The sequence below is a fragment of the Haliaeetus leucocephalus genome, unplaced genomic scaffold (assembly GCF_000737465.1).
Source record: "Haliaeetus leucocephalus isolate CR32 unplaced genomic scaffold, Haliaeetus_leucocephalus-4.0 Scaffold495, whole genome shotgun sequence".
Classification (NCBI taxonomy): Eukaryota; Metazoa; Chordata; class Aves; order Accipitriformes; family Accipitridae; genus Haliaeetus; species Haliaeetus leucocephalus.
In genome coordinates this window covers 8545357-8562827 of record NW_010972931.1, presented here as the reverse complement: position 1 = coordinate 8562827, position 17471 = coordinate 8545357, and the positions used below count along the sequence as shown (strand labels likewise).

Genomic DNA, 17471 nt, shown 5'->3' with positions numbered 1-17471 from the left:
TACCCAAGAACTGTGAGAGCAACCTGTTTCTGAATATGCTGGCTTCTCAAAGTAAAATTTAAAGCCATTTGTTCACACAGTTTTGGAAGATGGGAATTATACAGGATACAAACTATAAAGAGTGTTTCACAGTAAACTTTTTTCCGTAAATATGTCCTTTAATTTTAGGACTCTTCCTCCCTTTATTTTTTGCTTAAAGCTGTTATTCTTCAGAAGCTCGTTTTTCTGTGTTCTGTTACTAAAACACAATAAAGTCTACAAAATTTTTAATTTAACCGTGGCTTTTTAAAGCTTGTTGATGAAGAGCCAGACAAGTATTTGGAGAGACTCTGGAGAAAAGTACCTGGGTTTGCCTCTCAACCCAGCTGTTACTTCTAGTTAAATTTGATGACACTAACTGCTACCGAAGGTCAATTGTGAGAGCCCTAAATGAACTCCCACCTTGATTTTTCTGTGTACCTATGGATTTCCAGGTGGGTTAGCTGCTTCAGGGGAATTGCTGATATTATGATTTCTCAGGGGAAACCTTTGTCTCCAGTACCAATAGGAAAAATAAAATTGCAATGCAGAAATGGCTTCTGTCTGTAAACCCAATTTTATATTAGGAAAATGAGAAATACACTGTTTTAAATTAAAGCCTACTGTGTACCAGTTTTCTAATTTAAGAATACTCTTTGTAATTTCACTACCTATCAGATTTGGGGTTGTATCCAGTTATGTTTTCTCACGTTAATGTAATGGAGTTTATTTACTTGACTGTTCAGCTTTGGGATACATAAATGCTGGGAAAAAGGGAGGGACAGTACTATTTCTTTAGGAGAGGATGGGCTAAAAGAGAATAAGACCTTGGTTTAGGGAGATGTTCATTTTAATGTCAGTTCCAGCAAAGAGGAAGCAGACCTCCTTCCTCATGCTGATAATGACAAGGGAAATCTGTAAATATGAGAAAAGGCCTTCTTCCACATATTGCTTGTTGTGGAAGGAAGTTGAAATCTTTGAGGACAAAAAAATGTTTGGTAGTGCTTAGAAAGCTCATGGGCAACATCAAGTTGGTGCAGCTGCTATATTGCAACAGGGCCACAGCAGTCACCACCATGCACGCTCTTGGTCAGTTGGAAATTTTGATAATTTAAATCAGATTAAGCTCAAACATACTAATTTAAATTGTGATGGGCTTGCAGCAGCCCTTGCACAGCCTAGCAGTCTACGAGTACATGCCTGGGCAGTTGCCATGGATCCTCTTATGGCTGTTATTTTAAGCTGTCAGAACATGCTAAATTATGGTTATCTGACTCTGTCAAAGCCCCAAGGAGAGTAAGAATTTTAAACTGTTTATTCTGGGACAGAATATAAAGGGAGAAGATAAAATTGTTCAAAATTCAGGTAGTCTGAGCTGAACTGCAGTGTTAGTCAACAAGATCAAGTACAGTCCAGGCATTTCTCAAAAGTGGAAAATAGATTATATTCAGTAAAATGGAGATGAATGAAGACTCGCCATCCTAGCTGGAGGAAGGGAGTATGTGCCATTTCAAACAGATGCAACAACGTAGCTGTTGAGATCATGTGGACTTAGAGAAAATTGTGTTGATATATGTAGTGGGTACAGAAGTCACCTTTTAACTATTGGTATGTTTTGACTGATAATATGAAGTATCAGTGCTCAAGGAAGAGATATTAAATATTCCTGAGGAAGTGTTAGGAGGTCAGAAAGGAGCAAATGGAACAATACAATGTCTCTGTTTACTATGGTGTGCTTATGTTTCTTTCATTTGTTTCTTCTCATTTTAGTATCAAAAAGGATGCAATAGAAATACATTCAGAGTTCAGAGTCTCTTCAGAGAGATTGTAAAGCCCTCTTAATGGTAAAAACAGTGATGGAGAGGACATAAAAGATGGCATGGAGAAGTTGAATGGGAAATACTGTTTTTTCAACTGGTAGCACCCAGTCATATTATCAGGAAGCAGGCTTAACATAAGCAAAATGACATATTTTTTCCTCATTTTTAAGGTACACTGTGTACCTTAAAATTATGGATGTCTTTGCCCAGAACTTGTAGCTCTTCATGAAAGAAAGATCCATCAAAAGGTGATAGGCATTAACAGGCATTTTGATGTGACCCACACACAAACCTCGAAGTCTGAAAGCTGCAAGTCTACTGGTAGCTGGAAAAGTATTGCAGGGAAAATACTGTTCCACACTGTCGTCTTGCAGTTTCTTCAGCGAGTGCCTAATCTGTTTAAGAATTGTATGCTGTTGTTACAGGTACTTCTGTAACAGGTTGAGAAGTGATTTTAGTAATTTTCACAATTTGTTTCCACTTCCTAATTGGTGTAAAATAGGTCTGGAGGATCTTCAGTCTTATGTCCTAATCCTTAAATAACTTGCTTTATCTTTGATTATAGTCAAAGATGAAGTACTCTGTGCTTCTGTAGCAGCACTGACAGCATCAAACCTAAGTGAAAGCTGCATTGTATGAGTTTACATCAGTGATGGTTGCAGTTTTGGGTGCAGTATTGAACTTTGGAAAGGTCTCCCTGAAAACTATCAGAAAGATCTTGCCAAGATAGTCTTCACTACTAAAAGCATATTCTTAGATCTGTTCAGTGGCAAAATGTTTCCAAACATGCTTAAATGACAGGTAAGTAATTATTATTACTGTTATTTTTACCCTTGAATTGCATTTTTTACTTCTGGAGTTTGAATACTTACAGGCTTGTTTGAGTTGTAAGTAATTACATACTTGTTTCACTAGACCTGTGTCTTTACAGAATAATCAGTGCAGACTTTTTTGACTACATATGGAATAACTCTAACTTCCTGTTAAAAGCATTTTCAGAAATATTGATTAAAATGAGGTTGAGATGATCTTATTCATATTTTCCTTACTGAAGTTGGATATTTTTCAAGCAAATATATTGATCAGCCTTCATAACTTCTTGCAAATGGACTAAGTACCGCTCTTTCTTTGCTAATTAGTCGAGCTAATGAAGTTATCACCAAGCTGTTTTTTCTCTTACCAATACTTAATATTTAAACTTTTAGAATTCAGTATGTACATCTTCTCACTTTTTGGACTTCATTAAAACAAATATGAGCACTGGTAAGTGATTTTTTATTATTATTATTACTGTAGGTTTTTTCTTTTATTGAGAATTTGAAGCAATACCTTTTAAATACCTTTGAAGCAATAATTTGTTTAAAGTTGCTTGAACACATACATCTAAGCAAAAATTTTATTTACGGATTCATTGTTCAGTTTCTTCACATGTATGAAACTTGAATCAAAGCTATTTTTCTCTTTTTTTAATTGAAATGGATTTTAATGAAACATGCTTTCTTTGTATTATATACTTATTGTGTGCTTGTTTGTATGTATGTTAGTCTGAAAAGTCACCGGGGGGGAGGAATATTAGAATTAGTAAAGTGCTAGTCCCCATTTTTATTAAGGAACCCTTCCATTTGGGAGTTGGTAGTTCAGTTTGCAGTTCTTGAAAGCGGTTAACATGCTTTTTTGGGTCTAACAAGTTTAAGAGGTTAGCTGTACTCCTGCTGACTCATGTTATGTGGATGTGATAGTAATGAAAAGAAGTTTATCCTTAAATCCCCTCTTCTGCCTTTTTATCCCCCCAACAGTTATTTTTCATCCCCTTCCAAGTTTACTCTGCCTCCTCCCCCCTCCCCCCCGATTTTAGGTGGCTTTATTCTCAGGTAACAGTAATTTAAAGGGTGTGAGTTACGACACATAAGTTCTGCAAGTGAAAATGTGGTGGGTTCCTTCAGCAGAGTCTGGCTGGTACTTGCTCGCAAATTAGAAACTCACTTTGACAAATTTCACATTGAATGTAGATGGCTTGCAGGCAGCAAGCCTCACTTGCTTGTAAATGACTGCTGGATATATTGATGAGCAAAAACTCTTATGTGACAACTGAAGCCAGTAGGCAGATTCTCTCATAGTATATTAGCAACAAAGTACTTCAGGAGCTTTGAGGTTCTTTTAGACTAAATCAGTGTTTATGTGTGTTCAGTTGAAAATCTCGGCAATAGTATGCCTTGGTTGCATGCAGAACACGTGTGCCTGTTCGTGTATGCAAGCTCCACTGGCAAGTGTATGCATGAGTCATAAGTACAGCTTGAGAGGATGCTTCTTAGTCACTTCAAGTATTACTTCACATGCCACTTTGCGGAAAAAACATAGTGACCGACTTATGTCATGATGTGTCACTGGTGCTTTCAAACTTGAATTAGTTGTGTTCATGTCATTTTTGCCTTCTAGTGTGGAAAGTATTCCTGCCACTGCCTGAAAGAGAACTTCTATGTTACATTGCTAGAACTTGAGGGGGATTTTGATAATTTTTAAATGAATAGAGATTAGTTCAGTTACTATCAATTTCAAGAAGTTGGCCAAACTCTGGTGTTATGTTAAGCTTTTAAATGTTGTCATATTTCTGTCATCCAATGGAAGATTCCTGTCTTTCAGGAAAGCACAACGTTGTTCTGTAAGCAAAGTAAATCATACAGTCTCTTATGCTGTACCACAATATCATGTTTCAGCCAACAAAATGCAGGTATTCTTTATAACGTCGTGTCTCAGCTTTCAGCTTCTCAATTCATACTTAGTTTTTGATGCTGCTGCTTCAGACATGCTACACACATGCTATTTGGGAAGTCCTTGAAAAATGTAATGATAACTTCATCTGCTTGGCCAGTCAAAGCATTGTGATAGAAAACATATTAGCTTCTAAAACTTCGGGAATTTACACACACATAGATTGGGTTTATCCAGCAGCATCTGTGTTCACATGGCAGGTCTGATTATTTATAAAAACAAACAACTTTAAACTGAAGTTCAGACTTCCTTGCTATAGAAACACTGCTGCAGTTCTGCTAAAATGCAGTGCCTCTACCATTGTGACTAATGCTGTGTTTTCCACTGAGTTCCAGTTTTCTTGTGAAGCATCAGTGTTGAGACATGGATGTTCAAAGGAGCAGCTAAATCCGCAACCTTCAGTTGAGCCGCTTAGCCACATTGTCCTGGTTACAGAATCTACTTCAAGGAACATTAGGCTTTGACTCAAAATACGGCCTTTTTGGTAATCCTCTGTATGATTGCCTCACAGACATGCAGCATACCTGTCCTGGTTTCAGCTGCGATAGAGTTTAACTTTCTTCCTAGTAGCCGGTACAGTGCTGTGGTTTGGATTTAGTGTGAGAATAACGTTGATAACACACTGATGTTTTAGTTGTTGCTAAGTAATGCTTATCCTAAACTAAGGATATTTCAGTTTCCCATGCTCTGCCAGCAAGCAGGTGCACAAGAGGCTGGGAGGGAGCATGGCCAGGACAGCTAACCTGAAGTAGCCAAAGGAATATTCCATACCATACCACATCATGCTCAGTAGATAAACTTGGGGGGAGTTGGCCGGAGGGGCAAATTGCTTCTCAGGCATCGGTCAGTGAACGTCGAGCAATTGCATTGTGCATGGCTTATCTTTTTCTGGGGGTTTATTTCTCTTTTTGTTATATTCCTTTTCATCATTATTAATATTATTATTGTTAGTAGTAGTAGTATATTTTATTATTGTTGTTGTTATATTTTAATTTAGTTATTAAATTATTCTTATCACAACCCCCGAGTTTTACTTTTTTTTTCTGATTCTCTTCCCCATCCCACTAGAAGTGGGGACGAGTGAGCGAGCAGCTGTATGGTGCTTAGTTGCTGCCTGGGGTTAAACTACGACAGCACTGTTCCAATCTGCTCAGCCAGCATTGCTCAACTAAGAGTGTTTCCTTCCCCCTTTTTTAATACTGCTCTTTGTTTACATCACTCATTGCAGCATAGTTCTCGGCCAAAAAAATAATTTTGAAATAATTTTTTAAATTGCTTTATATGTATAAATATGAGCACTCTCCTTAGTGTAAGTGTATTTCTGTGACACAAGAGAGCCTTTACACAATGACAAAGGGTTGCAGTCCCAAAAGAAAGGCAGAGGCAATACTTGCTTTCTCAGAACTCATCAAAATTCATAAAACTTGCAAAATAGTAAATTGCTGGTGGTAAATACTACAAAGCCAACAAAGTCATGACTGGAGAGAAAAAACAAAGCATTGTTAGTGCCAGTTACAAGTGGAGGGGATTCAAATAGGAGAACTTCTGTCTGGCTAGCTTGAATGTATAACCTGTATTTACGGTCTTAAAATAAATGCTACTTCTCTGTATTTAAAAAGTCTCGGTGGTATTTGGAACGTGGCTTAGATGCCATTGTCCTCCTATTCAGGAACAAAAATTTTTTACACTTCTGTAAGATGCATAATTTTAAGATATACATGAAAAGCAAGATGCAAAACTACACTATTATGGAAAGCATGTGATGAGAATACCAATGGGGGGGAACTGCAACATTTTTTTTGCTGCAGAAGTATTGTTGATAAAATAGAGTGAATTTCAAAGAATAAATGTTATTTGGTCTCCTTGGGGCAAAAATAGTTCATTGCAAATGATATGCAATAGAATACCAAATGCTTTAGGTAGTACATAACTAAGTTTTCCAGATAATCTTGTACTTTAATATGTATCTCAGTCAGCTAATCTGACTCGCTGTCATTATTGGGGTCTACGTGGCTTGCCTCCATTTTTTTAACTGAGCTTTATAAGCTACGGAGTTACACTCTCTCTCTTCCTGATACTGTTTTTCAGTACCAGTTAGTGCAAGTCTTCACATGCTGGTTTCACATGAGGAGCTTCAAAGTCTTCAAACCTGTTACGCTAACCACCTTAGCTCTCTCACCCAACTAGCCCTGCTGTGCTGCTTGAAACATGGCTGGCTGGCTAACTCGGCAGTTACCGGGAGAAAACGTATCTTACTGGTGGTGTCACTTTATGGGTTGATGGTGTCATTATTGCTGCCTTTATCCTTTGTTCTGTTCCTGTTTTCCTTTACACTTGTGTAGTAAAATTCTGGGACATAAAGAATGTGTTGGCGTGTGTGGGGGTAAGGTAGGGTAGCGAAATAAAAAGGTTCGGCGTGTTAAGGACCCCTGCTGGTAGGTACAGTGTCCGCTAGCCTGGATTAGAGGCAAATGTCACCAGTACTATGGTTTGGTAGAGGAATGTACAGGTCCATCTGTGCCTTACTTTACTGCAGTTGAGTTTTCTTTGCCATGTAGGTACGTTTAATGTAATCGTGCTGCACAGGTTTAACCAATATGTTTACGCTTTTAAGCAGTATGTTTCTTACCAGCTGCAAAATATTCCTGCATAACTTCTGATTTACTGAAAGGATACATATTTGTTGGAAGAAAGTGAAAGACCTGTAACGGCCTTTATATAGACATGCAGCCCTTTCCTATGAAATGTCAGAACTTCTGTTTGACCTTAACTGAATTTTCACTTTCATGGAAGCAATGCAGTAAATCTGTTTAAAGGCACTGAAAAAATAAGAGCAAGAGATTTCTGAGACTTCTTCATTAGGATCAGGAGGAAAGGGGATTGATTTGACTGTAATATTAGTGTCTTTTTATTTCTGGTTTTTTTTTTTTCCCCCAGCTCTTTGTTTGCGAGATGCAGCTGCTAGTCAAAGGCTTGTCTTCTGTCTTCCACTGTAAATTATCACATGAAAGTTCTGAAAACATATCTGTGTAATCCGTTCACAAAACCATTCATTGTCAAACATGTAGATCAGATTGCAGTCTCTTTTCATTGTCAGATGAATTTAATTATCCCAGTAATACATCTTGTTTTCATACTGTTTTCTGTGAATTTTGTGCAACACAATACTAACTTATTTAAAGTAAGTGCTTAAAAGAATAGAAATGGAGAACGCTAACAGACTTAGTTGGCTAACAGAGCAGATCTGTGGTAAGTTTCTTGCTGTGTTAATCCCCAAATTCTAATACATGCTTAGAGTGATTTAGCACTACTATTGGTTTCTGATATTTTACTGTTGTGATTTATACTTGATCTCTTAGGTTTGGAGGGTAGTTTTGATTTCATTATTTGATACTCAATTGACTCTTCTAGTAAACGGATTTACTAATGAAATACTTCTATCTATTCACTCAATAGCTAGAGATGATTGCCATGGAAAATCCTGCAGACTTGAAGAAGCAATTATATGTTGAATTTGAAGGAGAGCAAGGGGTAGATGAAGGAGGTGTTTCCAAAGAATTTTTTCAACTGGTCGTGGAAGAAATCTTCAATCCAGATATTGGTATGTGTTCTAATAATTTACTAATTTATCAGATTTTTCCCATGAAAGATTGGACCAAATGATTTTTTAAGGTCCCTTCCAATCTGGGCTATTCTATGTTTATGCAGTGCCTTTCTATATCTGCTGCTGCTTCTCTCTGAAGCTCTCCAGATTTCTTGGTGATTATGAGAGTACTTGCCCCATTGAGGCTCACTATGTCATCATCAGTCATCCTCCTAAGGAGAAGTGATGAAAAGGAATAACTGTGTATAGTTAGCGAAAGCTACCATTACGTGTTTAGATATAAATCAGTAGTGTAGGGTTGCAGGGTTCCTTTGTTTGTTCTCTCACCTTTCTCCTCGCTTTGCTTTGTGATTAGCTTCTAGAATTAGTAAACAAACCAAAGAGGAAGAGCTTCTGCAAAAAAACCAGAGTAGGACTATGGTGAGTTTTTGAGTTATTTCCTCCCTCCAGCTTAAAAAATCTGATAGTCTCAGTTCTTTTAATGATTTAATCTAAAAGGGGTGCAGATCCAAAGTGTGGCAGTAATGTCAAATTTGATTGTAGTTAGCTAAGAACTAGGAGTAATTTGATATATTGGAGCCAGAGTTTTGTATTTGTGTTTTAACAGTCACATTTCCATCTTGCTCCCTGCACCAGTCTTTTGTGCTTCTGCCTTTATACCTGCAAGGACATGCTGCTTTTAATATGCAGCTTGTCTACTACTATGAAAAGATTAAAATGTTTTAAAATGATGTTTCCATGCCTGGAAATCATGACACTTAGCTGTACAAGCAACAGGTCACTGGGACTATACTTATCCAGGGTGGTCTCTCCCTCCCCTTAAGTCTATGGGGTTTGCATTTATCTTGCTTCAGTATCTAGTCAGCTAAGCAATGGATTTTAACTGTGGGACTCACTTTAAATAGTTTGTAGCCTGTACACAAACTCTGGTTTCATAAACAAGAGCTAATCTAGTGGCTTGCTACAGCCAAAAGGGTAAGGGACTCTTTGCCCTTTTCTTGTCTGTACAGTCCTATCTGCTCTCTCCAGCTCCTGGCATGTGCCAGTTCAGCAGTTTGTTGAAACCTTCTCTGAAGATACTCAGCTTGTGAACTTGGCAGGAGATTGGTCACCTGAAATAGTGAGCTGAATCAGACAAAGGGATAGGGGAACAAAGCAAAACCTCTCCCTTTCAAGAATGACAAGCTGTTAAAATTGCAACCCCTCCTGTGAAACAACAGTCCCATGTTACATTTTCCCCTCAAGTTAGAATGTATGTGATAGGTGCAGCAACAGTGGACCTTATTGAGTACCTTTAAAAAAAAAAAAAATCTGTTGAGCATCTAAGATCATATGTGATAGTTAATCCCAGCTCCATCGTCATAGCTTCCAGTTTAATAATAGGGCTGCATCTAGTCCTGTTCCTTTGCTGGAACTGGCCGAGAAAAGCCTTTGAGGAAAGGCTATCACTTCATAGTAATTGGAGTTCTTCAGGATTATTTCACCACATGTTTTTTGATGGTGTTCTTTTCTTGCACTGTTGTATTAATCAAAGATACAATCTGTGTTGACAATGTGCTGCTGCTTCCTCAGTAATGGAAGGGGATGAAAGGTTGTGTACGTACAGCTTCAGTGGCATTGCAGGATGTTGTATCACAGGTCTCCTGCATACTTTTAGTGGTAATGTGAGTAACAGTATTTTGAGCAGCTCCAGTTACCCTAAGGTAAGTAGCTTCTCTTTGCCATTAAATTCAGTGTAATGTTAAGTTAAACACCCTTTAGAGGCATTATAATGCAAATGGGTTTATAATGGTATGTTTTACATGTAATTTTTATTGAAATGTAACCATAATTGTTCATCATTTTTTTACAGGGATGTTCACATATGATGAATCTACAAAACTGTTTTGGTTTAATCCATCCTCTTTTGAAACTGAGGGTCAGTTTACACTGATTGGCATAGTACTGGGTCTGGCTATTTACAATAACTGTATACTGGATGTACATTTTCCCATGGTTGTCTACAGGAAGCTAATGGGCAAAAAAGGAACTTTCCGAGATCTGGCAGACTCTCATCCTGTAAGTTCATTATGTTCTTTGAGTTTATTAATGCATTTTCCATGCAATAACTTAATCTAGATTTAAATTAAACACAAGACTACTGTCAGAAGTGGAAGTGACATAACCAGCGACTTGTGTGAAGAGTCTGTATTTGTTAAAATCATAAGCAATAAAACCTCTTAGTACATCTGGTTTGGAGGAGGCAGAATTGTCAAGTCAACAAATAGAGTCGGGTACCAATAAAGCTTTGTTGTATATTTTTTACATACTGCCTAAATTGCTTAATACCATTAAGCATAAACTATTATTAATAGTATCTTCCCAAAGAGACTTCTAAAATTAGGCTGTTTATATCTATTTGTAGAATTAGATTTCTACAAAAAATGTGAAAGTAACAGTAGGCATGCAAAGGTGTGATACTCATTGGTTTTTGTCTAAAGCAAAAGATAGATGAGGCAGTTCATGAAGATCCCTACAGTTTGGGAGCAGTGATGAGTGTTCATCTTCCCCCACCTCTCCCCAGTTCATGGCTATACAAAAACACTAAGCTGTGCTCATGCTTTAGTAGATAGAGCATAGAAGTATGTATGCAGGATGTGTTGGCCATGCTCCATCTTCAAAGATCATCAGTAGCCTTCCATCATGCTAGCTAGTATGAGTTATTAGTATGCTTCATTTCCAGTTCAACAAGGCCAAGTGCAAGGTGTCCTGTCCATGGGTCAGGGCAATCCCAAGCACAAATACAGGCTGGGGGATGCGTGGATTGAGAGCATCCCTGAGGAGAAGGACTTGGGGGTGTTGGTTGACGAGGAAGCTCAATGTGACCCAGCAACGTGCACTCACAGCCCAGAAAGCCAACCATATCCTGAGCTGCATCAAAAGAAGCGTGACTGGGAGGTGATCCTCCCCCTCTGCTCCGCTCTCGTGAGACCCCACCTGCAGTACTGTGTCTGGCATGTTGGGGACCCCCAACATAAGAAGTTCACAGACCTGTTGGAGTGAGTCCAGAGGAGGGCCACAAAAATGATCAGAGGGCTGGAACACCTTTCCTATGAAGACAGGCTGAGAGAGTTGGGGTTGTTCAGCCTGGAGAAGGGAAGGTTCCAGGGAGACCTTATAGTGGCCTTCCAGTACCTAAAGGGTACTGCAAGGAAGCCAGAGAGGGACTTTTTTACAAGGTCAGGTAGTGATAGGACATGGGGTAATGGCTTTAAACTCAAAGAGGGTAGATTTAGATTAGATGTAAGGAAGAAATTCTTCATTGTGAGGGTGGTGAGGCACTGGAGCAAGTTGCCCAGGGAAGTTGTGGATGCCCCATCCCTGGAAGTGTTCAAGGCCAGGTTGGACGGGGCTTTGGGCAACCTGGTTTAGTAGAAGGTGTCCCTGCCCATGGCAGGGGGAGTCAGAACTTGGCAATCTTTAAAGGTCCCTTCCAACCCAAACCATTCTGTGATTCCATGGTTTCAAATGGTGGGACATTTCCCTTTTCATAAGCAGTTATGCAAAATCTTCAGCTATTCAAAAAAGATGAGTAAAATGATACTGTTTAAAAAGAACTTGCCTTTTATTTTTGTTTAATCAGAAAATGAGGCATAAGTAATCAAAAAATAGGTTATCCGGTCTGCTTTGGATGGTTACATACAACAGCATGCCAGCTTTGACCAGTTTCTCTGTAAAGTGATGTTGAGAAATACACAGTGCTCCCAGTTTCCTGTAATTTTTTATTACATAGTCAAAACTTTTTATGACAGAAAAAGTGAATTTATTTCTGTGGAACAAGGCAGTCAGGGCACTTCTTATTTTTGCTCCCCTACTCTTATGTTTCTCCTCTGACACCTACACTGACTTCTTTTAAAGTAATCCTTTTTAAACTCTTTGTACTCTAATATCACTTAAACACTTACTTCAGAGCTTCTCAAAACAAAAATGAAATCTGCAGTAGTCAAGCCTCCCGATGCTTTTTCTAATGCTATAGAGCATGGAGGATAGGGTGTTCACCGGCCCTCACCACCAACAGATGTAATCAGTGGCTCTTAAGCTACAGGTCTGACCATTGCATTTAGGAAGATTCCTGGGCATTGATAGGCCCTTCTAAGGGAGTTATCATTCATTGCCATGTTTCTTTTTTATCTTTCCTTAATATCTGCTATTGGTTGTTTTTTACAAACACTGAGCTCAATATACCTTTGTTTGGAGTGTTATGGGAGATCTTAGGTGACTTGTGTCATAGAATGTAACAACCTTTTTTGAGGCAGATGATTTCATGACTCAGTGAAATCTGTTGAAACTTATTTATGACAGACATGTATTTCTTATTCTGTTAGGTTCTTTACCAGAGTTTGAGAGACTTACTAGAGTATGAAGGAAGTGTGGAAGATGATATGATGATAACATTTCAAATATCTCATACGGATCTCTTTGGCAATCCAATGATGCATGATTTAAAGGAAAATGGTGATAAAATTCCTATTACAAATGAAAATAGAAAGGTACGCTCAAGTAATTTTTTTTAATGTAATTGTAATTTTTAGATACTCTATGCAGAATTACGTATCACTCTATAAAGGTTTGGTCTCACAATTTAAGTTTAAAAGCCTTTTAAAATTGCTATAGCACAGTGTAGTTGTAAGCAGAAAAGGTTTCTTTCTTAACAAAAGCATCGATACATGCACACGTAGCTTCTGTGTGTGGTGTTTGACCTGCTTGAGAAATATTTGAGACTTACTCTTCATTATTGCTGAGTAGAAGCTGAGCCCAGATAATCTACGTAAAATTATAGAATTAAATATATTTCAGGGTCTTGTATTTTTGGGACATACTTCAAGTGGCATGTGTTGAAGTACTAAGGGTTTTTTTGGGATTGTTTCCTTACAGGAATTTGTCAATCTGTATGCTGACTATATACTCAATAAATCAGTAGAAAAGCAGTTCAAGGCCTTTCGGAGAGGATTCCACATGGTGACCAATGAATCTCCTTTGAAATATTTATTTAGACCAGAGGAAATTGAATTACTTATTTGTGGAAGTAGGGTAAGAGCCCTGAATGTACACCAGAAAGTGGAGCTTTTTGATCCTAAGTATATAATTAGTGGTCACTTTTAAAAATGTCGTCTTCTTTACAGAATTTAGATTTTCAAGCACTAGAAGAAACTACAGAATATGATGGTGGCTATACAAGAGACTCTCTTATTATTAGGTAATTTTTTTCTAATTTCTGAAAGATTAAAAACACTTTACATGCCTCTTCCTTCATAATGAATTTAATATTGTAAGATGTAGTATTATTTTAGTGCTTGGAGATGCAAGTGTCTTACGTATCATTTCAGTTGACTCAAGTACTGTCATTAGAAAAGAGCAGATAGTATAAGCATTGTCTTTAGCTTCCAGTGAACTTTGGTAAAGGTTAAAAGGGATTTTCTTCCCTACGTTTTTTTGTCCTTCTCTTATACCATATAGTTAAATAATCCCTATCATAAACAAGGCTGTTTCAATAAATCACCACTGCTCTGCTGTTGTTTAAAAAAAAAAAACAAAACACACTGATTTTTTTAATAGGTTGCATGTGTAGAACTTTCTTCTCCAATTAGAAATCAAGTAAATTCAATGTTTTTAATGTTTTTACCTTCTTGTCCCCTTTGACTAGAGAACTCTGAAGGCAAGGGTCAGAGAAGCGTGCATCTTTGGTCATCTGAACTTTGCTAACTACTTAACTAGTTCCTGCTAGGGTAGAAAACCTTTGACAGCAGCTGCATTTGTTTACTGTGGTGTGTTAAGAAGGTGGTAGAAATGGACAGTGTAGTGGAACCAGTATAATTCCTTAGGAAACAGGAATAATAAAATAAAGGAAGAATATTTGAAGATCACCTGTTAGCCAAAGTTAACATTTAAAAACAGTTAAACTGCAGTGTTTTGGTAACATTTCTGATTTCTACTTTTGTATCTCATCGATTGGTAAATACATTACTGTTAGTTTTGGTTTATGAATGCAACTTGTAAACTTGACATTGAGATTGATTGGATTACTAAACCTTCAAAGTTCAGTTACTTTTGAAAGTCTCACTTATACCAACGTTTTCAGTTTACTTACTTTTTGATTTTGTCCTTGATAGGGAATTCTGGGAAATAGTCCATTCATTTACAGATGAACAGAAAAGACTATTCTTACAGTTTACAACAGGCACAGACAGAGCCCCTGTGGGAGGACTTGGAAAGTTAAAGATGATCATAGCCAAAAATGGCCCAGATACAGAGAGGTAAATAAAAAAAAAAATAAAAAATCTACATTTTGCTTGTTTGTTTATAAATGGAAGCAAATTCTGTGCTTTTAATTTGTTAGCTTAGTTAAATCTGAAAGTTGAATCTTTAAGCAAAGTAGATTCTCTTTAAATTCATTATTTTAGATTTGTGAAGTAACGACTTATTTCTTTGCGTGTACTGCATGTTCCCAGATCTGAATTCTTTTTTTTTTTTTTTTTTTTTCCCCCACCCCACAGGTTACCTACATCTCACACATGCTTTAATGTACTTTTGCTTCCGGAGTACTCAAGCAAAGAAAAGCTTAAAGAAAGATTATTGAAGGCCATCACATATGCCAAAGGATTTGGCATGCTGTAATAAATATAACAAAAGGGATTAAAAAAATGATGGTGATGATGTCCCTGTCCAAAAAGGCCATAAGATAGTGAGCTACAGTAGTCACCTGTGTTTGTGCCTCCCTTCTTTACTGGGGACATTGGGCTGGAACAGCAGATTTCAGCTGCTTATATGAACAAAATCTTTATTTTTTTTCTTTTAGCGTGAAAGTGTTACATATTCTTTCACTTGTATGTACAGAGAGGTTTTCCTGAATATTTATTTTAAGGGTTAAATCACTTTTGCTTGTGTTTATTACTGCTTGAAGTTGAGCCTTTTTGAGTATTTACAAGAAAACAAACTGTACTCTCCCAAGGAAAATATTGCCATCATTTGTAGACCATGTAACCTTCAAGTATGTGCTATATTTTTGTCCCTGTATCTAATCAAATCAAGAACTGTACTTTTTGAAGAGTTTGCTTTTGAAACTTGAAGTCTTGGAAACCAGTGTGATGCAATTACTGCTGTTCTAGCCCCCAAAGAGTTTCTGTGCAAAACCTTAAGAATCAATAAAGATGGAAGGGAGAACTTGGAATGTTAAATTGCAGCCTTGAGAACTTTACTTTAGTCACAGCACAACAATTAAAATTCATTTCACTATATGTTGTCTTCACATGTCTTGTAATAAACTGTGTTTTTAATTAGGAAACATTTCTTAGCATATGAAAGGGTAGAAATTTTAGTTACTTTTTTTAAAAAAGTTTACTTGGGAAAGTGCATTTTCAACTGAACAGCTTTAGAGTAGGGAGTGAAGTGTTTGGAAAAAAGATAGGAAGTTTTTGCTATATTATAAACAAAGCATGTGGAAGTGCACTTAAAATGAAGTTTTATTCTTAATTGCCTATTATGTTGACATTTTAAATAGACAATCCAAAGTCTTCCCTACATGTTATGTCATCACTGTTTATTTAATGAATCGTTGTTCCTACTTATCAAGGCACATGATCAGTGTTGCAACATAATCTAAAGGGATGGCTACTGTATTTTAATCTCATCTAACAATAAGCAAAATTGAACAATATTAAACGTAAGGCCTACTTCATGTTGTACACTTCCAACCATTAAATAAACTGTTAGAAAGTAAGTACTAAGGTTATGTTCATCTACTACATAAAGTATTCCGTAGGTTTTTAATTTAACTCTACAAATCATATCAGAAATAAATCCTTTACCTTTCATAGTCTGTGTTTAACGTTAATTTCTCCTGTTGCAATATATGATAAAGGGATTATGCATTTTTAAGTGAAGACGTAACTGGCATATCTCTTTTATAATACAAGCTGCAGCGGATGTGCAGAGCTGAGCTTGTGCCTTGACAATTGCTATAAGTGACTACTACCAATCAAACCCGTGACTGTGTGGAATTGGCATTAAAAGGCATAGTTTTGAAATCATTGGAGAAAGAAAAAGTATCTTTCAGGACTATTTTAATAAATTCTTTCTAGTAATAGAAACAGACAACTGTTATGTAACTATGATGCTGAATAAAACAGTAACCTTTTTTCACCACGGTTCAGTGAAAAAGAAAACAAATGACTTCCTTTACTTTGATAAATTGGGTATCAAATTGTTTGATTAGAAAACATTGCAGTACAGCATAATTTGAGGGTTACAGGTATGTAAACTCTCCAGATGTGAACTGTAGTGATGTGGGGTCCAGCGATGTTCCCCTCTCAAATCCAAGCCAATGCAAGACTGCCTGGACACGGGGACTGAAACTTGCTGGGGAGGGAGAGGTGCTGGCTGTCTTCTGGTCTTTGATCTCAAGGTGGCACTCAGGGCGTGCCTTATTGAATGTTCACCTCATTTCGTGTCCTTGAAGAGGAAAACACAAGATACCCTACCTCTCAGCAGGGCGGTTGACAACAGTGCTTGCCGATTCCTTCAGATTTGGAGCATCTTTTACTATAGGTGGTGAGAAGAAGATATGCTGAGTGCCTTGAGGTGTTTTGTTACAAGTATGAACCACATCATGGTACTGCTGTGTGGTACGTACTACGTCAATAGTCTTTTACTGTTAAGCTATATCCCTATAACTTGGTTTATTCTGATGTAGCTATGGATGGTGGTTATGCCCACCTGACAAGTGTGTAACATTAATGTTGCGGTTTTTTATATAGGTCCAAAAGCTGGGCAGACAACGTAATTGGATAGCAATACAAAGTTCTCTTAACTGCAGTGTTAACATTGTAAATATGCTTTTTTCTGTCTTCCTTTAGCATTAAGATTAAAATAATACATAATTGTATTGGCCTTTAAAAGCATAAGTTGTTTTTCAAGGAATCATTTTAGGTAAGATAAAAGTACTTCATGTTTGATGTATATTTCCCCTGTAAATATATACTGCCTGCCCCAAAATGCCACTGTATTGAAACCTTATGTCCTTAGCAGTGTTACAAATGTGCTAATTGTCCAGCAGCAGCAGTTGATAAGTTTTAAAACAAATAAATCTTGAAATCTTGTAGCTGCAGGCTGCTCTCCAGCCCTACAGAAGTTCTAGACAGTCTTCTGTTGCTTGAAAGGTTTGTCAGAGTGGGGAAAATGCCATTTTAAGTTCTTTTGGGGGGGGGGGGGGGGGGGGTTTTTGT

The 17471-nt window shown here is 37.4% G+C and overlaps 1 protein-coding gene across 10 annotated transcripts in view; it reads left to right on the top strand.

Moving 5' to 3' along the window:
* The window catches only part of UBE3A (ubiquitin protein ligase E3A), a 52520-nt gene extending 37099 nt beyond the window's left edge, over positions 1-15421 (top strand). For 9 of the 10 annotated variants that reach the window (XM_010575782.1, XM_010575780.1, XM_010575779.1 and 6 more), the window contains 7 exons: positions 8064-8208; positions 10064-10269; positions 12576-12740; positions 13126-13281; positions 13374-13447; positions 14361-14504; positions 14745-15421. In XM_010575782.1, coding sequence (XP_010574084.1) covers positions 8064-8208; positions 10064-10269; positions 12576-12740; positions 13126-13281; positions 13374-13447; positions 14361-14504; positions 14745-14865 — 1011 coding nt within the window. In that variant the 3' untranslated portion in view covers positions 14866-15421. The remainder of the gene's footprint in view (positions 1-8063; positions 8209-10063; positions 10270-12575; positions 12741-13125; positions 13282-13373; positions 13448-14360; positions 14505-14744) is intronic. The other variant, XM_010575786.1, reaches the window with a different exon arrangement.
* Positions 15422-17471: the final 2050 nt, after the last annotated feature.